This window comes from Hyperoodon ampullatus (genome assembly GCF_949752795.1).
Source record: "Hyperoodon ampullatus genome assembly, chromosome: 13".
Lineage (NCBI taxonomy): Eukaryota > Metazoa > Chordata > Mammalia > Artiodactyla > Ziphiidae > Hyperoodon > Hyperoodon ampullatus.
The window spans coordinates 28,423,807-28,448,023 of record NC_136926.1 but is presented as its reverse complement, the minus strand read 5'-3'; the positions used below and the strand labels follow the sequence as shown (position 1 = coordinate 28,448,023).

The window sequence follows — 24,217 nt, the reverse complement described above, 5'->3', positions numbered from 1 at the left end:
AGGCACTTGGCTTGTGCCGCTCACGCGTGAAAGGAGGCTCACAGTGTGTGGTTCCACGTCGCCCTGAGCTTTCTGATTCCAGGCTGCTTTCTCTTGAAGCCTGATTGCTCACTCTCCCCCACCACCAGCCCCAGGAGGCATCACATTCCTCCTTTTCTGCTTGCTCTTAGGGGCCTGTAGGCCTCCCAGAGCTATTGATTGTTGTGGAAATATAAAGGATTCCCTTTCTTTTCTTCCCAGCAGAGCTTCCTTCTTGATTTGTCTTTCTCTTAAGGGATGTGCCCTAGATTGAGTAAAGTTGGGAGGGAAATAGTCTTGAGAAGTCTGATGATGGAATCCCAAGGAGGATAAAGGGGAAATGCTGGAGAGAAGAGTCATTAGCATCTAAGCTGTTACTGCTGTCTAGGGTGGAAAAGTCAGAACTAGTAAAGCATCTGGATGGTGGAGAAGTTGCCTGGGAAAAGGGAAGAAACAAGAGAAAAGTGATTTTATCAGAAGGCAAAGATGTTGCTGAATATCCAAACATCAGTTTTAGCTATGCTTTGAAATTCACCCTGGGAAAGGGAGTAAAATCGATTTTCAAATATTTGAGGCCATATGATATGTTCATGCACTGGGCGGAACCCTTGGGTAGAAGCCAAAATATCCAGCAATGGCCTTGCTTTACACAAACTGGCCATGTCACCTCCAGTGAGTCGTATACCCTCCTTGGGCTCCAGTTTCCTCCCATCCAAAATGAGGGAGAACTAGCTTAGATCAGAGACCTTTCAGACTGCTTTTGACCCCTCTGACCAAATGTATAGGAAACACATTTTACATCACAATCCACAATATTCACACGCAACTGAGGCAGAACTTTGACCAAACAGTACTTAAAATGTACTCAAGATGTTTTCTGTTTTATCTGTGGAATGCTGGCTGTGACCCACTTAAATTGATTTTCCAGCTAAGAGGCTGCAACTCAGTTTGAAAAACACTATATTGGGTCTTTCCAGTCCCCAAATCTGATGATCCCTGTGGTCCTTTGTGTGTGGAAAGGAGAGTTTAGCTGAGAGCTAAACCAAGAAAGTTCAGAGCATGGGGTGGTCTCACATGTGGTGGTCTCACATGTGGTGGTCTCACATGTGGTGCCCAAGGACCCAAGGCAGCAAGCAGGCTTCAGCCGCAGCTCACAGCAGAAGCCCGTGAGTCATGGTCACAGATGACGCTCTTTCAACGCTATAAGCATTGTATCCTTTGGGTGGAAAAAGGTCTAAGAGATACAGAAATAAAGATTATAAGAGTACTGTGAGCAACTGTATATCAACAAATTGAATAACCCAGATGAAATGGAAAGATTCCTAGAAACACACCCTACTAAGACCGACTCATGAAGAAATAGAAAATATGAATAGATCTGTAACTAGTAAGGAGATTGAAACAATAATCAAAAACCTCCCAACAAAGAAAATTCCTAGACTAGCTGGCTTCACTGGTGATTTCTACAAAACATTTAAAGAACTGACACCAGTCCTTTTCAGATTCTTCCCCAAAACTGAAAAGGATGGAACACCTTCTAACTCATTTTATGAGGCCAGCATTACTCCAATACCAAAGCCCCAGACAAAGACACAACAGGAAAAGAAAAACCAAAGACCAATATCCCATATGAATACTGATGCAGAAATCCTCAACAAAATACTAGTAAACTGAATTCAGCAGCATAACAAAAGGATTATACACCATGACCAAGTGGGGTTTATTCCTGGAATACAAGGATGTTTCCACATTATGAAATCAATCAATGTAATGCACCTCATTAACAGAATGAAAGGAAAAAAACTACATGATCATCTCATTGATGCAGAAAAAGTATCTGACAGAATTCAACACCCTTTCATAATAAAAACATTCAACAAACTAAGATAAAAGGAAACTACCTCAACATAATAAAGATCATCTATGAAAAGCCCACAGCGAACATCACACTCAATGGTGAAAGACTGAAAGCTTTCCCTCTCAGATCAGGAAAAAGGCAAGGATGCAGGCATGCTTTCACCACTTCTGTCCAACATAGTATTTATTATAAGTTTTAGCTAGAGCAACAAGGCAGAAAAAGTATTCCGGTGAGAAAGGAAAAAAAGTAAAATTATCTCTCTTTGTAGATGACATGATCTTATGCGTGGAAAAGCCTAAACGTTCCAATTAACTAATAAACACACAAAAAGCTCCACTAGAACTAATAAATTCAGCAAAGTTGCAGGACACAAAGTCAGCCCCCTAAAATCAGTTGCATTTCTTTACACTTACAATGATCAATCCAAAAAGAAATTAAGAAAACAGTTCAATTTACGATAGTATCAAATAGAACAAAATACTTAGGATTTTAACTTAACCAAGGATATGAAGGGTTTGTACACTGACAACTATACAGCGTTGCTGAAAGAAATTAGACACAAATAAATGGAAGACATCTTGTATTCATCTTGTATTCATGGACCTGAAGACTTGATCCTGTTAAGATGTTAGTACTACCCAAAGCAATCTACAGAATCAGTGTAATCCCTGTCAAAATCCCAATGATGTTTTTCTGCAGAAATAGAAAAGCCCATCCTAGGGCTTCCCTGGTGGCGCAGTGGGTGAGAGTCCACCTGCCGATGCAGGGGACACGGGTTTGTGCCCCGGTCCGGGAAAATCCCACATGCCGCGGAGCGGCTGGGCCCGTGAGCCACGGCTGCTGAGCCTGCGTGTCCGGAGCCTGTGCTCCGCAACGGGAGAGGCCACAACAGTGAGAGGCCCGCGTACCGCAAAAAAAAAAAAGAACAGAAAAAAAAAGCCCATCCTAAAAATCCTTGTGCTATCACAAGGAACCCCCATCCCCACCTACAGCCAAAATAATACTGAAAAAGAATAACAAAGTTGGAAGTTTCACACGTCTTGATTTCAAAAGTTACTACAAAGCTACAATAACAAAACAGTGTGGTGCCGGCATAAAGACAAACTTTTAGACCAACAGAATAGAATAGAGAGCCCAGAAATAAACTCTCCGATGTATGGTCAAATGATTTTCAACAAGGGTGCCAAGACCATTCAAGGAAAAAGGACAGTCTTAAAAAATGGTGTTGGGGGGCTTCCCTGGTGGCGCAGTGGTTGAGAGTCCGCCTGCCGATGCAGGGGACGCGGGTTGGTGCCCCGGTCCGGGAGGATCCCACATGCTGCAGAGCGGCTGGGCCCGTGGGCCGTGGCCGCTGGGCCTGCGCGTCCGGAGCCTGTGCTCCGCAATGGGGGAGGCCACAGCAGTGAGAGGCCCGCATGCAGCAAGAAAAACAAAAAAAAAACAAAAAAATGGTGTTGGGAAAACTGGATATTCACTACAAAATAATGACATTGAACCCTTATCTGCTACCATATACAAAAAATTAATTCAAAATGTATCAAAACCTGAATGTAAGAGCTAAAACTATTAAACTCTTAAACAATAGGGCAAAAGCTTCATGATGTTGGATTTGGCAATGATATCTTGGATCTGACACTAAAAGCACAAGCAACCAAAGAAAAAAATAGGTAAATTGGACTTCAAAAATTAAAAATTTAAACTTGTCAAAGGACACTATCAAGAGAGTGAAAAGGCAACTCGTAGAATGGGAGAAAATATTTGCAAATCAGGTATCTGATAAGGGATTAATATCCAAAAAATATAAAGAACATGTACAACTCAGCAACAAAATAAGTGAACCTAATTTTAAAATAGGCAAAGGACCTGAGTAGGTATTTCTCCAAGGAAGATATACAGATGGCCAATAAGCACATGAGAAGAGCTCAGATCACTAATTGTGATGGTTAATTTTATGTGTCAACTTGACTGAGCTAAGCAATGTGTCTATGGGAGTAATTCCCAAAGAGATTACCATTTGACTCAGTAGATGGAGTGAAGAAAATCTGCCCTCACCAATGTGGGTGAGCATCATCCAATCCCTTGAGGACCTGAGTTTAAAAAAAAAAAAAAATGGAGGAAGGGCAAGTTCTTTCTTCCTCTCTTTTCTTGAGCTGGGATGTCGATTTTCTCCTGCCTTTGGACATCAGAGCTCCTGGTTTTTGGGTCTTAAGAGTCCAAGACATATACCAGTGGACACCCCCCCCCACAGTTCTCAGCCCTTTGTATTTGGACTGAATTTTACCCCTGGCTTTTCTGGGTCTCCATCTTGCGCAGAGCAGATTGTGGGACTTCTCTGCCTCCAGAAACATGCAGCCAATTCCTATAATCAATCAATCAATCTCCTATTGGTTCTGTTTCTCTGGAGAACCCTGACTTAATACACTAATCATACACGAATCAAAACCATAGTGAGAGGGGCTTCCCTGGTGGCACCGTGGTTAAGAATCCACCTGGCAATGCAGGGGACACGGGTTCAAGCCCTGGGCCGGGAAGATCCCACATGCCACGGTGCAACTAAGCCCGTCCACCACAACTACTCAGCCTGCACTCTGAAGCCCGTGAGCCACAACCACTGAAGCCCACGTGCTTAGAGCCCATGCTCTGCAACAAGAGAAGCCACCACAGTGAGAAGCCCGCAAACCGCAACGAAGCGTAGCCCCCGCCCGCCACAACTAGAGAAAGCCCGTGCTTAGCAACAAAGACCCAACTCAGCCAAAAATTTATTTTTTTAAAAAAAGCATAGTGAGATGCCACATCACACCCACTGGAGTGACTATTAGCAAGAAACCAGAAAATAACAAGTGTTGGCAAGGATGTGATGAAATTGGAACCGAAATGGTACCACTGCTACGGAAAACAGTAGTGGTTCCCCCCTACCCCAAATTAAATATAGAATTACCGTATGATCCAGAAATTTTACTTCTGGGTGTATCCTCAAAAGAATGAAAAGCAGAGATTCAAAGAGATATTTATACACCCCTGTTCATAGCAGCATTATTCATGATAGCCAAAAAGGGGAAACAACCAAGATATCTATGAATAACAAAATATGGTATGTACCTACAATGGAGTATATTAGCCTTAAAAAGGAATGAGATGCTGACACAGGCTGCAACATGGATGAATCTTAAAGACATTATGCTCAGTGAAATAAGGACAGTATTGTACAATTCCACTTAGACAAGGTTCCTAGAATAGTCAGATTCACAGAGACAGAAGGTAGAATGGTGGTCACCAGGGGCTGAGGGGAGGAAGGAATGGGGTGTTAGTGTTCAGTGAGTAGCGTTTTCAGTTTGGGAAGAAGACAAATTCTGGAGATGGATGGGGGTGATGGGTGCGTGGCAACGAGGATATACTTAATGCCACAGAACTGTATGCTTTCAAATGATTAAAATAGTAAATGTATAATTTACCACAACTTTAGAAAAGACAATTTTGATTTTCCACTCACCACCCAGCCCACAGAAAGTGCCAAATAGATTTAAAAGGAAAAAATCCAGTCATTGTGTTCCAGGCCTGCAGATGACACATCTGGATCGTTGGGATCATAAAGACAATCACTTGGAAGAGCACGTGATTTTTTTATCTTTAATGCAGACGTTTTATCTTTAGTGTCAGGCAGATTCAACTTATGGGAAAATTTTCTGGCCACGTGGCTGTTTACCATTCAGAAGGAGGAAAATACAATGCAGATTCCTTGAGGGTAAAGGAATCTGAAAATGCACATCTTCAAGCCTGCGAGATCCGGAGTTGTCCTGTGTCCCTTTTTCAGAAGATGCAGATTCACTACTAGAGCCCCTCAGGGTGGCCCAAGGCTTTTGTGGGCCTGGGTCCTTGTGGCCATGCTCCCCGGGGCACCCACGGAGGCGTCTTCAGGGCTACCAGGGACGCAAGGGCGCCGGAGGTGCTCTGTGGATGCAACGCGGCATGAGGGAACAGTTCTCACAAGCAAACAGCTACGAAAGACGCAGTGTGTATGGGCCCACGTAGCCATACTAGCAAGATTTTGTTCCTGTTGTTCAAAACTCTGTGAGCTGCTATCTTATTTCCCAGCTTATACCGTCGTGGTCAGAGGACCCAGCTTCCCGCGATGGGTTGCGGGGCGGCCGGTCCGTCGTCTCGCAGGGCTGTTCCTGGTGCACCAGAAGAGGCCAACCTCAGGGCCTCCCCTCCGAAGCCTGAGCTCAAGGCAGCCGCCAGCGAGCAGCTAAGTCAGCAGCAGGGGCGGTGGCCAAGGGGAGGAGCGGAGGCTGTGGCGGTGCAGACCCTTCCCGTGACGATGGCCCCTGGAGAGGAGGGGGTCCCTGCGGAACCACAACATTCCACCTGAGCAGACCTGGAGGCGCCTGTCCGTCCCCGTCCCCCGCCCCCCACCCCGCGACGAGCAGGCCAAGTGGCCAGAGAGGTCGGGAGGGACCAGGAGGGGTGGGGTCAAGGGGAGGGGCAGCAGGAAGCCTGGGAGGAGGCCGGGAAGCGCGTGGATTTAGAAACAGGTAGGTTGGTGTGAATTTGGTGAAATACAGGATTGTGTGTGCAAGGCTTGGTGTGGATTTTTTTAGGCATTTTTCCAGTTTTGCTAATTTCTAGGGAAATAAAGCCATTGAGAATAGTTATTGCCGTTTTCAGAAAACGTGCTACTACCCCTCTTCTGGGTCCCTTCCTGCCCACTTCATTTGGTGCTGTGACAGGCTGCGCCCTGTGCTTTAATCTGCTGTTGCCAAGGGTGGAATTCTTAGGAATAGTGAAGGATGCTCTGTGCTGTTCTCAACGCAGGAGTGACATCTCCCTTGACGCAAAGAAGCATGCCTAGGGCTCGGACACCTGGTTAGAGCCACTCTGTCGCCGTTACATAGTTGTATAGTCAGATCTAGGGATGCCACCTGCTCACAGCGAGGGGGGCCGTGGTGGATGCCCACCTGCAAGGAGCAGGGGAGGTCGCTTTCACTTCTGAAGACCTGGGGCTGTTTGACCTCCCAAGTCTACCGGTGGGCACTTTCAGGTCACAGGAGGCCATGATGGCAGGAGGTCGTACGTGCACATTCCTGGGAATCCAAAAATACAGGCACTTCTCTACCCCCCACCCCGTTCTTCTCTTACTAGTCACAAAAGCCCCGCAGACCCTGCTATAGCCAACAATTGGGGTTCAAAAGGGATACCACACTGAAATGCTCTGTAGACAAGTTTATGGTGTTAGAAGTGATCCTTAATCATGCCTACTGTTTGCTCATCACCTTGTTGGTCTGGTTTTTTTTTTTTTTGGTTGCGCTGGGTCTTAGTTGTGGCTCATCAGCTCCTTAGTTGCAGCATGCAAGCTCCTTTAGTTGCGGCACGCGAACTCTTAGGTGTGGCATGCATGTGGGATCTAGTTCCCTGACCAGGCATTGAACCCAGGCCCCCTGCAATGGGAGCGTGGAGTCTTAACCACTGCACCACCAGGAAAGTCCCTGGCCATTTCTGAAAGATTACTAAGCAACTAGACGTCAGGTTCCACACTCCTCGTGAGCATTTGCACTGACGAATCAATTCATGAGAAGATGCACAGAGGGCTCTGAAGTTTGGGGAACAGTCTGAAAGCCAACCGGTGTGGATGGGCACACCCTTCAAGGCTACTGTGGGGAGACCCGAACTATTTGACTTTCCTGTGGCCATGACTCCTCTGGGAGTGCAGGTAGGTAACAAAAGGCTGGGGCTTTGTTGTTCCGGGTGTTAAACAGCCTGCGCTCAGCTGAGTGTGATCCCTTGGCTTTGGGTGCTGCTGAATGAGACTAATGATCTTCCTGTGATGTCCCCCACCCCCCAACCAGGAAGGGCGCCTGTGGCCTTCAGACAGATCTGGACCTCGGCCCACCTCAGAGGTAAGGGGTTGGACACAGGCGGGGTGTGGGTGGCAGGAGATGCGTAAAGGGGGATGAACAAAATTGGTGGAAGGGTTGAACGTGCCAGCACAGACGAAGATCAAGGCCTGTGCCTGTAACTTGGTTTAAGAGGTGGGGGAGGGGTCTTCCCTAGACTCTCCCAAGGATTCTTTGTGCCTGGCCAGAGCTCCTTCCAGAAAACAGGTCGAGAATCCAGGATCTTCACTTGATGCCTTAGGCTGCTGATAATGAGGTGGTGGGTGTCAGCGTAGCTTATAAACATCACCGCTTGATTCACCCCATCTCTCAGTTTAATAGTATGATTGTAAAAATAACGTTTTTTGCCTTTAAGTTAAAAACATGGTGTGAGAGAAGTTGACGGATGTATATCTTTATATACATATGTCCTTCCTCTAGAAGAAAATGAGATGGTGGAATATAGATGCGAAGTTATGCAAGAAAGAGAGTACCTGGATTCTTTTGGGGGAAAAAAAATCTATAATCATACTTACTTTGGAATATAAAAGTTTTCATGTCAGTTGTTCCATATTTTAAAGTAATTGATAGGGCAACAAGCTCCTATAAATAACTCATAAATTGACCCAATGTCTTGTACCTGCTCCAAGTACCATCCTGTGAAGTTACAACTTACATTTACAATGAAAATTCTTCACCCTCTATACTCCTCTGAAACACAGGAGTGGGGCCCGGAGAAGGTCACATGGTGGGCGGGCCGGGGTGGGGGGCTCCTGTATTCTCCTTGACCAGTGGGAAATGTACACAGTAACTCCATTAAGCCTACATTTTCAGGTAACCGCAATTATCCATTGCTGAACCATCCTGGGTTTGGCAAGGTGAGTGATGTAAGTCATTAGGAACGAGAAACCTCTGCTTTTCTGGAATAGCCTTTACATGTTTTTGGGGGGGAAAAGTTTTCAGATGGGTGAGAACAGACGTGAATTTCCTTGCTGCCATCACGTCCGTGGTCATCACTGTGCCAAGAACGTCTCCCAGGTGTTGCTCTTTTCCCTGCAGATCATGTATGCCCCGCAGTCCAGGAATGGGGGGACTGCCCCAACCTTTCTCCAGAGGGATCGGTTCAGCCGATTCCAGCCCACCTACCCCTACGTGCAACACGAGATCGACCTTCCCCCCACCATCTCCCTGTCGGACGGGGAGGAGCCACCTCCTTACCAGGGGCCCTGCACCCTGCAGCTCCGGGATCCCGAACAGCAGATGGAACTCAACCGAGAGTCTGTGAGGGCCCCGCCCAACCGAACCATATTTGACAGCGATTTGATAGATGTGTCCGTCTACAGCGGGGGCCCACGCCCACCCAGCAGCAATTCAGGCATAAGTGCCAGCACCTGCAGCAGTAACAGGAGGATGGAGGGGCCACCCCCGGCCTACAGTGAGGTGATGGGCCACTGCCTGGGCGCCACTCTCTTCCACCCCCAGCACAGCAGCACACACAGGGGGAGCAGACTGCCACTCCAGCGGGACGGCCCTGGGGGGCACCGAGCTGCCCGTCCAGGGCAAGGACAGGAAGCCCGGGAACCTCATCTGACCTGCGTGCATACCTGACTTAAGAAAGGAGGAGGGAGGTGGTGGCACTACTCCTCCATCCCCAGCACAGCAAGTTCAGTAAAACAGAATGATTCCTTCCACAGGAGCCGCATGCAGGCTGAAATAGTACAAACCTCCTCCAGTCTGGCCGCAAACGGTGTTCATCTGGGGCAGTGATAGGAAAGGGCAGGTTTTGGCAAAGGGTGGGCATGAGAATACAAAGGAGTGCTTTGAAGACATCATGAAATAAAACCCACAGAGGCATCTGACTTGATTATGAAAGCAGACGCAGCAGGGGAAGAGGCCAGAATGGCCTGCTTTACAATTAACTGAATAAAGAGGAAAACGTTATTATACATTATGGGGAAGAATCGCCAGTTTGCTTCCCACCCCCAAACCGTGGAACTTTTGTTTTAAAAATATGATTCTAAATTCCTGTTTTATGTGCCAAGGTATAAAGTGGAGAAGTCAGATGAATGCAAGGGGTTAATCAGTGTTGTGATGCTGTGTTTTAAAAGTTGCACTATCTTCATGTTTAAGATGAGGAAGCTTTACGCAAAGTTCTGTATGTTGTCTTTTCACCTGTGGATTATAATTAGGCCCCATAATCATCTCCCCCATAATCATGCAGGAAAGGGTGTTTGGGGAGGTAGCCTAACGTACGTCACTTACTTACATTCACCAAGAAAGTCACCACACAGTAGTGAATGCGTCACTGAGGCACCTGGAGACTCTGGATGGAGTAAACTCCTGCATCCCTGGTGTGTTGAGTCCCTCCAGCCTCAGGCTGCGTGTTTTACACCTGCATTTACACACCACGCAGTGCTGCCCTGGTCCTCCAGCAGTGCAGTTTCTGTGGTAATTTACATTTTTTTCACTGTAGCATGAAATATACTCAGATAATACACTATTTTATGCAATAAATTGTTTAAAATGCAAGGTGGCTATTTTTATACTGTTGAAACACATGACTCCAGTGTGTTCCTGCGGTCTCTCCTTCCCGGATAGTGGAGTTCAGGCCTGGATGGCTGGTAAGCAAGACTCAGCAGTTGCTTCTGTGCAGCCCGCTGCCCTGGCATGTGCATGACGCTGGCTGCAGATTCTGTATAGAAGCCCCTGGGACTGAGGAAGGGACCCATGTGGCCAAGTATGCAGACCAGCACCCGGGAGGAATGCAGTGCTCAGAACCAGATGCGCTCCCAGGGGTCACTAAGCCTCTGCGGTGGAGGCCAGAACTGGGTGGGGAGCAACTCAGAGCACAGGGTAAAAAGCACAACTTGCAGCTAAAATCAACTAGAAAACCTTAAATATTGTAACATTCTCACCTAAAATAAGTAACTTCCTTCTACAGAAGCATCTGCCTTTGCTGCACCCGGGTGGGGTGCTTCTGTGCAGCCCGCTCTCGCAGGGACCGAGGGCTGGAGGGATGACTTAGGACTCTGACCTGCAGTTCCGGGTGTCTGCTATCGTGGTCTCGGAGGTGGCTGCCCGGTGAGGTGCCCTCGTGCTGCTGGCAGAAAGCTCTCAAACTGCTTTCTGCTGCTCCTTTCCGAGGTTCCTCTTGGTTGGTAGGTCCCTGGGTTTTGTTTGGAGAATTGGAATCTTCATCCATTTCAGACAGTAACATCCACACAAGTAGTCAATCTCTTAAAAGGAGAAGATGGTGGTCAACAACTGTCACTCATGCTTCAGATCCTGTTGAGCAGTGTGCACGCTGAGGGCCATGGCAGGAGCTCTGGGACGGGCAGAGTCCTGGGGGCCTGACCAGAGGACCCCCGCCCACCCACCGTATCAGATGGCCTCGACCTCAAGCCTGTGCTTAAAGGAGGCTGGGACTCTGCGTGGTGTGAGGTTTCCCCTTGTGTTGCTGGTGAAGATGGGAAGGTGCCTGTCCTCCCCATCTTCAGGCAGATTATCAGTCAGGCGTTCCCCTTAGGTGCAGAATGAGGAGGTTGGCTGATGGTGTCATCATTCCAAACCTCACCTGCACTTCTGGTAGAGTGGGTGAACACGCCCAGTAGTTCTAGCTCAAAATGGTGAGTTATGCTCAGAAACTTATAAACTCCTTAGTCACTTTGCAAGTACCTGAACATTTTGCACATGTTCACAGTACTGGTAAAACAATTATTTAATTCAAATAACTTTAATTGTTCTTCAAAACCGAGATTGCTCCCTTTCGGCCACCCTATTAGATAATTGCCTCTAATGTAAATAGTTATTTAATGATGCAGACATATCAAACCATGACTTGAATGGTCTCTGAGGCTGGGGCTCTGTAATGAATTAGTTTAAAAGCCAAGGTCATAAATTGAATTAACAGTCAATTTCCCTTCAACACAGGAAAAAGGTGATTTAGACCTCTGCTCTTTTGAAGGTTGTGGCTGACATGGTGTGGAAAGAGGCATGACTGTGAAGCTGCAGCTTGATCAGTGGGGCCTGAGGGTCCAGGTTAGAAACCAGACGGTTAGGGAATCAGTGAGCAGTGGGTGGGAGCTGGGCTCCATCGTCTTAGCGACTCCCTGGATATGAACTCCAGGCACCATGAGTCCCACTTATAGGAACACTCATGTGTCTGTTGGCTTCAGAAAGGCTAGTGTTCCTCAGACACTAAGGTTGTCCTTTACTACAAAAGAGATTTTGCTGAAGAAACTGTGCATTTATTGCGCTGGCCAAAAAGTTCGTTCAGGTTTTTCCATGTTATGGAAAAACCTGAACGAACTTTTTGGCCAACCCAACACAAAGTTCTATCTGTGACCAAAATTCAGTGTTAAAAAAGCTTGACAAGCATACCCTCTGTCCTCCGTACCACAAATTCACTTGGACACACAGCCCAGACAGCAGAGGAGAATGTGCAAAACTTGGGAAGGTTTGTCATGAGGACGACACTTAAGTCCACTAACTGCAGCTGGGAGAGGAGGACACAGCGGCCAGCAGGAAGCGGGGGGCCTTCTATCCCAGCATAGGGACCTGTACTCAGATGAGCGTGTCTCCAGCTTCAAATTATCCCCCTCTTCACCTGTATTTTATCATCATAAGAATGAGAAGGGCTCAAAGGCAAGCACTTTTCAAAAGCAGCTCAGATCTGGAAGAATCCATTCAAATTCCCACCCTCCTCAGAACCAGTGGCTGCATCCTGACAGGTGGGCCTGGATCTTACCTCCACCTGCTCTTCGGTCCAGAGAGTCCTTGCAGAGACTGTCCGGGTCCACGAGCCCCTCCAAAGCAGCTTCCATTTGCTGCTGGCCACCAGGCTCCCACACTGGTCTGGCTGCGAGGCAGCGGCTAGGGGCTGCTCTCTAAGCCTTGTGTTCACTGTGCCAAGGCTGCTGCTTGAGGTCTGCTGCTTAGAACAGCAACATGTTAGTGTACCATTCATTTTTCTTAAAATTTCCAGAGCTGAGCAGTGTCTGTGAAGGAAAAACTGGGAAAGATACTTGGTGTGGGGCGCAGGGCCTTGCGGTGACAGCCCCCACCCCCAACCTTGGTGGAGAAGCAGGGACCAGGCTCCCCTTCTGCACGGTCACCTTGGTTACCATGGCCTTGGCGAAATGGAGATGCATTGGCAAGTCCTCCCCAGTGTGAGGACGCTGTGTCTAAAGGGGCCCAACAAAAGCAGATGAAAGACCTGCTCTCATCCCGACCACAAATGGGTCCCAGCAGCTCACCTGAATTGTGCGAATTCCACAGGTATCAGGATTTTATGTTCACGGCCAGGGTTAGACGGCCACTTGCTGCTCCTGCCTTGAGGCTGGTGTGCAGGGAGGGACGCCTTGTGAGCAGCGCTGTCCTCAGTGTGTGTGAGGTGCTGGGGTGAGAGCTGTACAAAGATGCAGATGGTGAAGATCCACGTCCTTTCATAGAGCTCAGCGTGGCAGTAGTTTTTAAGCGGCCAAGGTGTCTCATGTTCTAACTTCTGCAGATGCGGGAACCCAGCCCCCTTTGTTGTGCCTCACTCACGATGGTGCTTTCAGTGTCTGTCAGGCGTTCATTTGTAAGGTGCTGTATATAACTTGACTATATTACGCACATATCCTACCCAATGGGTAGAACAAAACTTTGTTAATACTGCAATATAAGGTATAGATACCAATTTTAACAGAAATGGCATAGAATTTGTGAATGCCTATGTGCTTTGTCCTCTTTTATAAGGAAATTTGCAAATGGATGCATACAGATAAAAGTCTATGTAGTTTATTAATAAATATCAGTATTATAACACAAGGGAAACAAGTCTGAACAAGCAAGCACAGCCTATGAACAACATATGTACAGCAATCAGAGCTGCATCTTTGCTGTGAAAACACTTAAGAAATAATTTTTTAAAATACCACAGCCTTTTGGAGTCACCAGATGCTTATTTTAATCCCTTCGATAATGTTCAGTTGGACCAGTATTAGCTATAATCAGAAAAAAATGTGGATTTTTCAACTTGCTTTATGAAAAAATATTCTATCTCATGTTGTAGAATGAAGAGGGTAAACCCAGTGAAGAGTGCACTTTTCACTGAAACTGCAAAACTTAGGTCAGAGTGAGCACATTAGCCTGCAGCAGAGGACTGTGCAGTCCAGACGCATTTGTGACCATCTGTCTTTCTGTGCCTTTTTGACAAACGGAAGCTGTGGAACCAGTGAATGAACAGTAGCATTTGCAGGAAAAATAACTTAGGACAAACCAGTCCACTTGAGAAGACCCCAGTCTCAGAAAGATTTGTTATGGGTTATAATTAGCAGATTGGCACATCAGCCAGCCGAGTGAATTCTTATGTCCTGTCCCTTCCTTTTGGTGTCTCCTGGTGATCACGACCCCAGAAACAGACTAGGCTTTGCCACTGACCAGGGACCACGTCACACCCCCTGACTCAGCATCTACTTACAGCTCTGTCTTTAGTGGCTGACGGTGACCTCTGCATTTATCTTCAAATATTCTAATCTTGAAAAAAGAAAAAAGAAGAGCCTATGACAATGTTCATTAAAACCATGGATGAAATCGTGGGTGTGGGCATCCTTCCCAGTGCCATCCACAGTTTCGTGAAATTCTGCCCACCCGATCCATATTTCCAGTTTATTCTGTCATCAGAGGATGTAAATTCTAATAATTCGTTTTTTATTTGTTCCGTAGTGTATGTTTTGATTTTGAGAATCACGACAGAGTCATACTCTTGTCCTCCACAAAACAATTACTGATTATCCTTAAACTGAAAACATCTCTGCACCTCTTGATGCTAATGGACCAGAGGTCAGCCCTTCTTTGTGCTTTGCAAGGCCCACAAGAAGATGGGGATCTGTGTTTTCTGCACCCACTGCCCCCGCTGTCTGCTCACTGCCAATGGCAGCGGCCCTGGTGGTTCAGGTCAAGGGTGGAGGCTCCTCCCTGTTAGAAAAACTCCCCCAGGCTTCACCTCTTGGGAGGACTGCTGAGCAGGAGTGTCATCTGATGATGTTCTGGACTCAAAGGCACTAAATTTGTTACCACGTCATGGCTTTTCTACAGGACTAATAGAGGCTTAAACTTTACTGTTAATTATACTGGTTCATCTTAATGTGCTTGCTGGTATATTGCTATTCTTCATTTCATGGCTTTCAAAAATCACACCTTCTGGTGTAAAAGCTGTTTTTAAATATGTACAATACTATTCATAGCATTTAATTCACTTAATTTTCACTAGGCTGCTTTATAGTGAAAAAGTACAACTGTATCTGAACTTTGCAACAGTTGTTCACGTGATCTATAATAATCTGAAGTTGTTAAAGTCTTTTTTTTAAACAGACATTTGTGCTTACTGTTCAACATAATTCCCAGTTATACACAGAGAAAGATTTCCAGCTGTCATGTATCTGCCTCTTTAACTGAGCGAGGGGATGTAGTTCTTAGACCCAAGGTCTGTAACCGCAATCCGGACTTTTAAAGGAAGATGTTGCTCTAAGTGCTGTGTGTTATGAAATCAGCCTCTTCTGCTTGTTCTTAATGCTGTGTTCGAACCACAGCTCAAAATCATTAAAAATGATCACTGATACACGTCTCCTGTTTTTTTAAAAAAATACTTCACAGACAAAGCACATATGTTGGGGGGCGGGGGGGGGAAACTACTTGTATTTAAAAACCCGTCTCAGAAACGGTTCTTATGGTTCCCCAGGTAACTGTCCCATTCAGTTCTTATTCACTCTGACTTTTCAGAAATCATTATATTTGCTATAAACCCTGGCAGATCACATCATACAGTTCTGGGTTCTACAAAGAACACTCAGGGATCGTCACCTGAGATGAGGTGTCACCTTCAGGCTTCTGGAAGCTGTGACAGACAAACTGAGTCAACTCAGCCCAAAACGTGAGCAAGACTTCTAAGAGAATTGTTCAGCAGACACCCTCAGAGGCTAATAAGGTCATTGGCATCAGAGGTTTTCAGTTCGCGATGATGGAGCAAAAGGAATCTAAGTTTCCTTCACTGAGAGATTAGAATGATACCTCTAAGCTCTAAGTAAGTATATGGATTCACAGATTACATAATTGTGAATGTATAAAACTTCATACAACCTACCAAACTACTAGAATAAGTGAGTTTAGCTTGGTTGCAGGAAATACAATTAAAATATTTTTGCATTTCTATACGTTAGTAATGAACTGTGGAAACAAATGAACTTTGGAAACTGAAATCTTAAAATACCATTTAAATGTAACTGTATGGGCCCCAAACTCTAGTTATAAAACTTTTTGGCCACACCCCGCAGCTTGTGGGATCTTAGTTCCCTGATCAGGGATTGAACCTGGGCCACGGCAGTGAAAGCGCCAAGTCCTAACCACTGGACCGCTAAGGAGCTCCCATAAAACCCATTTTAGATTCTGAATTAATTTTTTAAGACAATTTTTGAAAGGGGATTAGAAAGGTATAAGGAGGAAAATAGCTGTAAGAAAAGGATTTCTATTAAAACAGCAAATAGTCACTGATAAACCACATTATGCTCTTGAATAAATTCTATAATCTCTTATTCAGCAGATATTTGAGAAATTTTAAAGAATATTCCCCAAACTTATATCCCTCAGTGAAGGTAAGACCAGTATAAACTTTCGTCACAGAAGGAGAGGAGATTCCAGGCTTGATTCCTACTGGATTGGGTTCAGTAAACCCATTTCTATATGAGGTCACCTGGTTGGCTGGGTCTAGGGTCTGGGTGCAGGAAGGTTACTTGGAGCTGCTCTGGAGGAGGCAGGAGATGGTCAGGGTGGGCCCACTGGTGTCCATCTGGGCAGCGCGGGGCTCAGTGTGGTGCTGAGAAACCAGAGACTACACTCCTGGAGGACAGGAGGCGGGACACTGATCTCCACTGTCGGGGGCCTGTGGGACCCCTTCCTGCAGCCCTGGCTGTGCACTGAGAAGGCTCTGAAGACTTCAGAGGAAGCCCCAGGCCAAAAACAGACAATAGGCCTGGAGGCTGCCCGTGACCCAGGAGCTGTCCATCGGGCTGGAGCTCAAGTGCCAGAGGCCAAGGAGCCCCTGTGGGCCCTCGAAAGCCGAGGCACCACCAGCCAGGGAGGGAGACACCAGGGTCTGGACCCACCGTTTTCTGCTCAGGCTACACTCAGCACAGGACATAACAGAGCCCAACACCTCCCTCCCTGGCGACAGGCTCCCTGCTGACCCACCTGGTACATGGGGAGCCCCCACTGCACTTCAGGGCCTGCACCAGATCCCATACCCCATCAGTCTCTGGCTTTCTTGTACCGACTTCTGTTCATTGGGTCGTTTGTGAAACAGCAGAGCTGCCAACAGCTAAGGAGATGGACTAGCAACTCAGGCAGCCCTCTCCCTGCACCCTTGAGGACATCTAGAAAAGCAGTGTGCTCGAAAGAAACCTCCAGAATCCTTCAGAGAGCCACTCACAGTGGCCTTGGAACAAACACTTATTTCTGACTCTCCATGATGACACTTGCACAAAACAGTTTATAACGAGCCTGTTACTTAAAACATCATAGTTAGATTTCTCTCGTTACACTGTTTTGACGTTTTGCTTTGAATGGATTCTAATTAAAATGCATGTTTTAAAATAGCAGCCAAAAGGTAAAAGCTGTGCATTTGTAAATTTCATTGTTTTGATGGCATGTCTGTCCAGACTTTGGGCTTTTGCCCTAATAATGTAAACCTCATTCACCCTACTTTAAAAAATTCAAAAGCTACAGTCTTAGTAATTTGAACACAGCGTGGTGTTAACTGCAATACAGACTTCCAAAAGGCTTTACCAGGAAGCAGTATATATACATTTACACACATTTGTGTACTGCTCCTATATGACTTAACCTGTTTACAAAGCCATTTGCATTTATAGAGTTTACTGTGGTACTACCACCAGAATCTGGAAGCACAAAATATTCTAGCAGTCTACACTAGCAGACAGAGTAAGCATGCTTTCAAATCAAAGTGCTGACTTTGGCCTCTCACACGTGGCAGGCCAGGGACCCATCCCCTTGGCCCCACCTAAGCCAGGCTGTGTCTGCTACCCCGACTTCGGTGGGGGACCCTGAGGTCCTGCTTGAGATTTCCTGCTTACAGTCCAAGGGCAGCACAGGCTTTGGAGCCTGTAGACCTGGCGGCCTCAAATATTAGCTCTGTCTCAGGTTAATGTCTTCAAATGTCACGCATACAACAGGGTCACCTGTGCGAAGACTGGAGGAGAGGGTGTGCTTGCCACATGCGGCCCCCATAGAGGGACCTGTGCCGTTCAGCTTTCACTTTCCAGGTTCGCCCAATTCCTACAGACTTGTAAATAGCACTCTGCCTTGGCATGCTCTCTACGCTAACACTGCAGCTTAAAATGCCAGTGACGGAAACGGGCCAAGTTAGTGCCAAGGGGGTTGGAGCACCTGTGTCAAGGCAGAGACTGAACCACCAGGACCCAAACCTCCTCGCCACGGTTTTAAGTAAAATACATCTGTTTCTTTTCTCATTACTCTAGATGTGGGCAGCTTTTTTGGTTAACAAACTATGTTGTGTATGTGTTGGGGAGTGTTCTTACAACCTTAGCAATAAAATGTGAAAATCTGAAGGGAGAATAGTTTAAAAAAAATAATTTCCCACCTTGCCCCCATTTTTTCCTTCTCTGGCTTCCTTTCTGTGTGGGGTGGGGGAGCTAACACTGATCTGAGTGCTGTCACGGCCTCAAGGAAATCGCATGGACCCCAGGCCCCTGGTGCCGGGATCCTGTACCACGTATGCATCCTCTTCACCAATGCTGGCACACTCCCTTTCTTCTGGAACCATCCACGAGCACATGGTTTTGCCTCACTGTCAACCTCCCGTTAACCTCCCACACACATGTTCTCCACTCCTAGAGAGGCCAGCCTAACAGTTCTTAGTCGGGGGTACACTGAACTTCCCAGTGAGAAAAGTTACCACAAAAGCCAGCTCCTGATGCTTCAGATGTTCCACCGATTGACCCCAAGGAAAAGGAAAATTCCAATCTGAGCTGTTCCAAGTGTCGCAAATGCAGGCTCAGGTGCTGTGACCACCACCATGACCCTCCACACAAGTGCAGTAGGAAAAGCAAACTCACTTTCTTCCCACGGGAGGATGGGGTATTTTCTGAGGCTGAATCCTCTTTGGATAATGAAATATCACTCTAAAGAAAGAATTAAAGAAAATTATGATGCCATGAAGCAACTAAGCCCGTGCACCACAACTACTGAGCCTACGCTCTAGAGCCCGTGAGCCACAGCTACTGAGCCCGCGAGCCACAACTAGTGAAGCCTGCACACCTAGAGCCCGTGCTCCGCAGCAAGAGAAGCCACTGCAGTGAGAAGCCAGAGCACCACAACAGAGTAGCCCCTGCTCACAGCAACTAGATAAAGCCCGTGTGCAGCAACGAAGACCCGACGCAGCCAAAACAAACAAACAAATAAATAAAAATTTATTTAAAAAAAGAAAATTATGAAGTTAAAAGGGAAAAGATGATGGAAGTCACCAGAAGAGGACAGGGGATTAGGAATATTCATAAATTGGCTTCAGCTCCAAAAATACAAAGAATTTTAAAAATTCCAAAGCAGGTACTTCCTTTACCTTACTTAGTTCCTGGATTTGAACGTCTGACCCGGCTCTCCTGCACCTTTCTTCAACTACAACTACTGGCCTCAACATTCTGAAGTGACCCACTAGAGGGAAAATTGGGTTTATGACCGAGAAAACTTCTATTAATCTAACATGCTTCCAAAATAATGCAGTTACAAAATGATCTAGATTTATCAACAGAAGTTGCATTAGGTTTTGTGGACAAGTGTTTGACTGATAATAATATTTTCAACTTTTTTTGGAAAGTAAGACTCGTCCCTTATTTCCAAACCAAAAGAAGTGAGGAATGCAATTACAACCTACCGTATCTTCCATCTTCTTCAGGAGGGGAATGACAACCACATGGTGATGGAGCACGATGGCAACCAAGCCCTGTAACTCTACCTCCAGACCAAGGTGAATGGCAGGGCAGTCAGTGTTTGAGGACTGGACAAACTGTGCCTTTGGGACCCTTGCAAAGAGAGAACCCAAACAGCCACTATTCTTAGAGAAGTAAAGCAACAGCCATAATTAAGTCGCAAGATTGTATCCAAAGAAAATATTGACTCAAATTCAATAAAATACAAATTAGTCAAAATGTGCTTCAAATCATTACAGAATCTCAAACCTCATACTTAGAGGTGCACACAAAATAACAGCTTAATATTTGTGTATATAGAGGAAATGCTATATGTTCTTTTTTTAAAAAAAACAAACCCTCAATTAGTGTTAAGGATCTGAAACATCTCATTGTTTTACCCTATTTAGATTATACTAGGTAGATTTTAATTGTTGATTAATATTAGATATATTTCATATATGGTACACTTAAAAGTAATCTTATGAAATTACCCAAATGGAGTAAAAGGCTGACTTTCAGCAGGTACCCGATTAGAAAGTCAGGAAATACCTGCAAGTTTTCTGTCCCGCTCTTACTGAGGAGTGGGCCATAGCGCCTGCCCACCAGAGGGAGGGAGAACCACATACCAGCTACCGCAGGACAACCAGGCACGTTTGCATGCAAACTCGCCTTTTTCTTTTTCACTTCAAAGAGAGTTTCTACCATTTAAAATGGTCAAAATTCAAAGCAGAAAAAGCTGGACATAGGGAGGGAGGGAGAGGTAAGGCAAGAAGGAAGAAAGGTTCTATGCATTCCTCACAGTCAGGAAGAATGAGAATATACTGTGGCTACATGTGCAACATCTCAGACCTGTCCTACAACTTCTGCTCTTATGGACCATGCTGTCCCAGAGAAAACACAACGTGAAAGTGCTTTCTGCTGTCTCAGGCTCCATGAGCCCTCTACCTGTAGATAGAAACCACAAGTGCTGAGGAGGACTTTGGGGCTGCCTGTGCACTTCCCACAAGCACTGTCCAAGTCAGCGGAATAATGTCATACTCTGCCTTGAAGGCTTCTGAAGTCAAGCCGCATTCTCTCTGCTGAGAGAATCATTCTTATCAAAATAGCCAGATAACTGCCACAAGATAATTATGATCTGTCATCATTACTGTTGGTGGCTGCCAGCGATTTACAGAGAATACAGCTTGATTTTCAAAGCCTAACCCTGAAGAAGCAAGACAACCAAAAACTTGTTTTAATGAGTTAAAATGAACCAGCCTGACATGGAAGTCACAAAGGAAAAAAATCTCAAAGAGGGAAAACTATACCCAATCGGCGCATACTTAGCATTTCTCAAATGTAAGTTACAAGCTCAAAATGCAGGACAAATATCTTTCAAAAATCAGAAAGCCAGGCCAAAATTCACAGCTGAAGACGAATTCCGGCCAAGTCTCTAAGGGAAGGAGAATTCTTGCCTCTATTGTTCCTTTGGGTCAAGGAGGCAGAATCTTTTGGGTACTCCGTAATATACAGATGTACCAAGAGAGACCAAACAAAGCTCCTATTTGCAGAATGAATAATTAAAAGCACCCACCTCTGGTTCTGCAGATTTCTGGTTCAGGTGGTTAAATTCCAAGGCGGTAGAGAGGCCCATACTTTTTATGAACACTCCTGTGCAACTCCGGCCTCTAGGCCAATGTGACTGGACGCACCGTAGACCATGGCTCAGGAAAAGCCAACTGAGTAAGCATCTAATACCAAAAACTACTTCAAACCAATGTTGGTAACACTTAATCTAAATGTATTTTACTTTCTTCTAAATATTTTTAATCTAAATGTATTTAATCTAAATGTATTTTAATCTTAATCTAAATGTATTTTACTTTCTTCTAAACTAACTCCATATGTTCCCTATGGAGATTCAATTTTGAAAATCTGAAATAAATGAAGGTCCCCATTTTAAAAAGTAAGCTGTAGCCAACAGAAGAAATATGTCTATATTACCATGAAAGCAAGTATTTTTCAGACAGAATCCTTTGAAAGCAAGTATTTTTCAGACAGAATCCTTTAATAATTCAGAAATGTATATCTCACCAATGCATTTTATAAAAACGGTATCATCTCAAAGGTATCAGGAAAGATGCACGTACTCTTTCTGACTCATTTGCTAAAACATTTTCTGTCCATTTCATTACCATCACCATACTCTACAATCTTCTACAGTGGCTTTGTTCAGAACATCTGAATTTGGATAAGAAATCCTGAAGATGAACCAAGTGGAAAGAACACAAGAAAGAGCTAGATATGTCTAACGCACAACTTGCTTCTTTTCTTCAAACACCTCTTCTGCCCAAACTGTTAAGATGTTTATACAATTCCTGGAATTACCTTCTGAGGTCACTGAAATAAGACAGCCAATAGCTCCATTGCTTCCTAGAGCATAAAGGACTACAGTAACATCTTCCATCTGTAAATAAATGGAAGGCATATTCTATAACAAATAAGCTGAAGATTATATTTGAAGGCATAGTTTTATTATTTTCACTAGTGGCAGGAAGGTGACCTTAATACATGAACTCTTTCTCCTTTGTTGGAATCTGCAAATAGCACCCTACTGTATGCAAAATGTTGGTTCAGTAAGAGACATTTTTGTGGTACTTTTAAAGGTTGGTTTTGCTATTTTTCTTGAATAAACTAAGTCTTTTTTTACCTAATCTATTTTTCATTTCAATTGTTAATTTGCTGAGCAAACACTTTTAATCTATTTTATAGGTGTTAAATTAAATCTCAGCCATGGCTCCCTCTTTACCCTGTCAAAAATCCTACTTAAATACAGATGTGCACACCAGACACAGCAAGTATAAGGCTTATGGTAAATGAAATGGTTATGATATTTATCACACACACACCCGGATAATTGAACTCAATGCCCACTATGTGCTGTTGGCTTGCTACGAATACTCCATACGCATATTCCAGGGGTCCCCCTTTCGGCTCTTTGTAGCTTCCCTTAAGGACTAGGTTAGCAAGATGAGAGCAGCAGCATTTGACAAGATCAGATATTCCTGATACCAAATAATGACAAAAGAACTTCTTACACCTTCAGAGGAATGTTTTACTAGAGAATTTCAAAGCACTCCCTAGTATCTCACTTTCTGTAACTGGACAAACACAACACAATTATGAAACTGGATGGCAACAAATCTCAAACGGGCTGAACCAAAGGTGGAAACTCAGGGTTATTAGTGCTTCTAAGACCCACAATTTATCCTCATTGGAAAACACGCCCTATGCAACGTGAAAAGTAAAAAGAAAGTTTCATATAACACATGATTTTAAACCAAGCAGTCTCAGTGGTTAAAAATAAACAAACAAGAAATTTGTTAGTATCCATCTTAGCATTTAATATATGCAAAAATGTGAATTATTTAATAAACAAGCTAAAACATGTTCACTGTTTTTGGATTTGAAAATGTGCTGTCAATTTGAAATCACACGTTTGATCTGTATCAGGAGACAAACCATCCTGCCTGATCGGGCCTGCATGTGGCAGAGTGAGCCCTGCCCCCTCACCACTCCACCCACCCCCACAAAGAAGAGTCCAACCACAGCACAGCCAATATAATGATGAGACGTATCAAATGCAAACATTTTTTTCCCTTTAAAGTATTCTCTAAATTTGGCCAAACTCAGTATTTAATACGAAAACCCTGCCTCACAGCAGTGATGCCTGAGGCCTTATCAGATCACTCACAACAAAGACAATCTAGAAAGAGGCCATTCCCTCTTTCAACTCAAAGGTTAGAACTGAAGTAAAGGCAGTTAGAGCAAAAAGAAACACACAACCACATCCTCAAACACACCCACACAAATCGTGGCAACTTTCACATCTGACGACGACTGAATTTTATTCCAAGCAGGTTTTAATGACAGCTTTGCTATTTAAAAAATTCAAGTAAGGATGTTTCAATGCAAGAGGAAAACAGCAGCTACAATCTTAAAATTTTACTCCATAATGGAATCAAGACCGACTCTGGCTGGTGGAGACCAGGTGGCAGGGACAGGCAGGTCCCATCCTCCCAAACCTGCACTGCCGAGAACCACAAGCTGCAGGCACTGCTAAGGGTATCTGATCTCCACCATAAACTTAAGGTGTAATGATTTTCCCTTTTCCTCTGAGAGATCAGTTGGAGAGGACATGATGCAGGAATAACAGTTTTACATTCTGGGTGAGAAAGTGCTATGACCGCACAGATTTGCTTAAAAAATTTGATTATGGCAAGCTTCAGGTAAAAATCATTTTTAAAGGGTCAATTTTTCATTTACATATAACCAATATACCTTATTTACATATATATGACCCTATTTTCATTCAGCTTTCTTTATATGAAGTCTACATTTTAACTGGTATATAACCGTTATATACTATCTTTAGAGAAACACTAAATATCCTCTTATTCACAGGCAGTTCTGATGATAAGTTTGTCTCCACATTGAGAAGTGAATAT

General features: G+C 44.9%; 1 protein-coding gene across 4 annotated transcripts in view; it reads left to right on the top strand.

The window, feature by feature from the left end:
- LDLRAD4 (low density lipoprotein receptor class A domain containing 4) overlaps positions 1 to 9,384 on the top strand; it is a gene marked incomplete at its 5' end in the record, with an annotated part of 152,690 nt that extends 143,306 nt beyond the window's left edge. For 3 of the 4 annotated variants that reach the window (XM_079717956.1, XM_079717953.1, XM_079717955.1), the window contains 2 exons: positions 7,720 to 7,770; positions 8,806 to 9,384. In XM_079717956.1, the coding sequence (XP_079574082.1) occupies positions 7,720 to 7,770; positions 8,806 to 9,354 (600 nt within the window). In that variant the 3' untranslated portion in view covers positions 9,355 to 9,384. The remainder of the gene's footprint in view (positions 1 to 7,719; positions 7,771 to 8,805) is intronic. The other variant, XM_079717954.1, reaches the window with a different exon arrangement.
- Between the last annotated feature and the right edge of the window lie 14,833 nt (positions 9,385 to 24,217).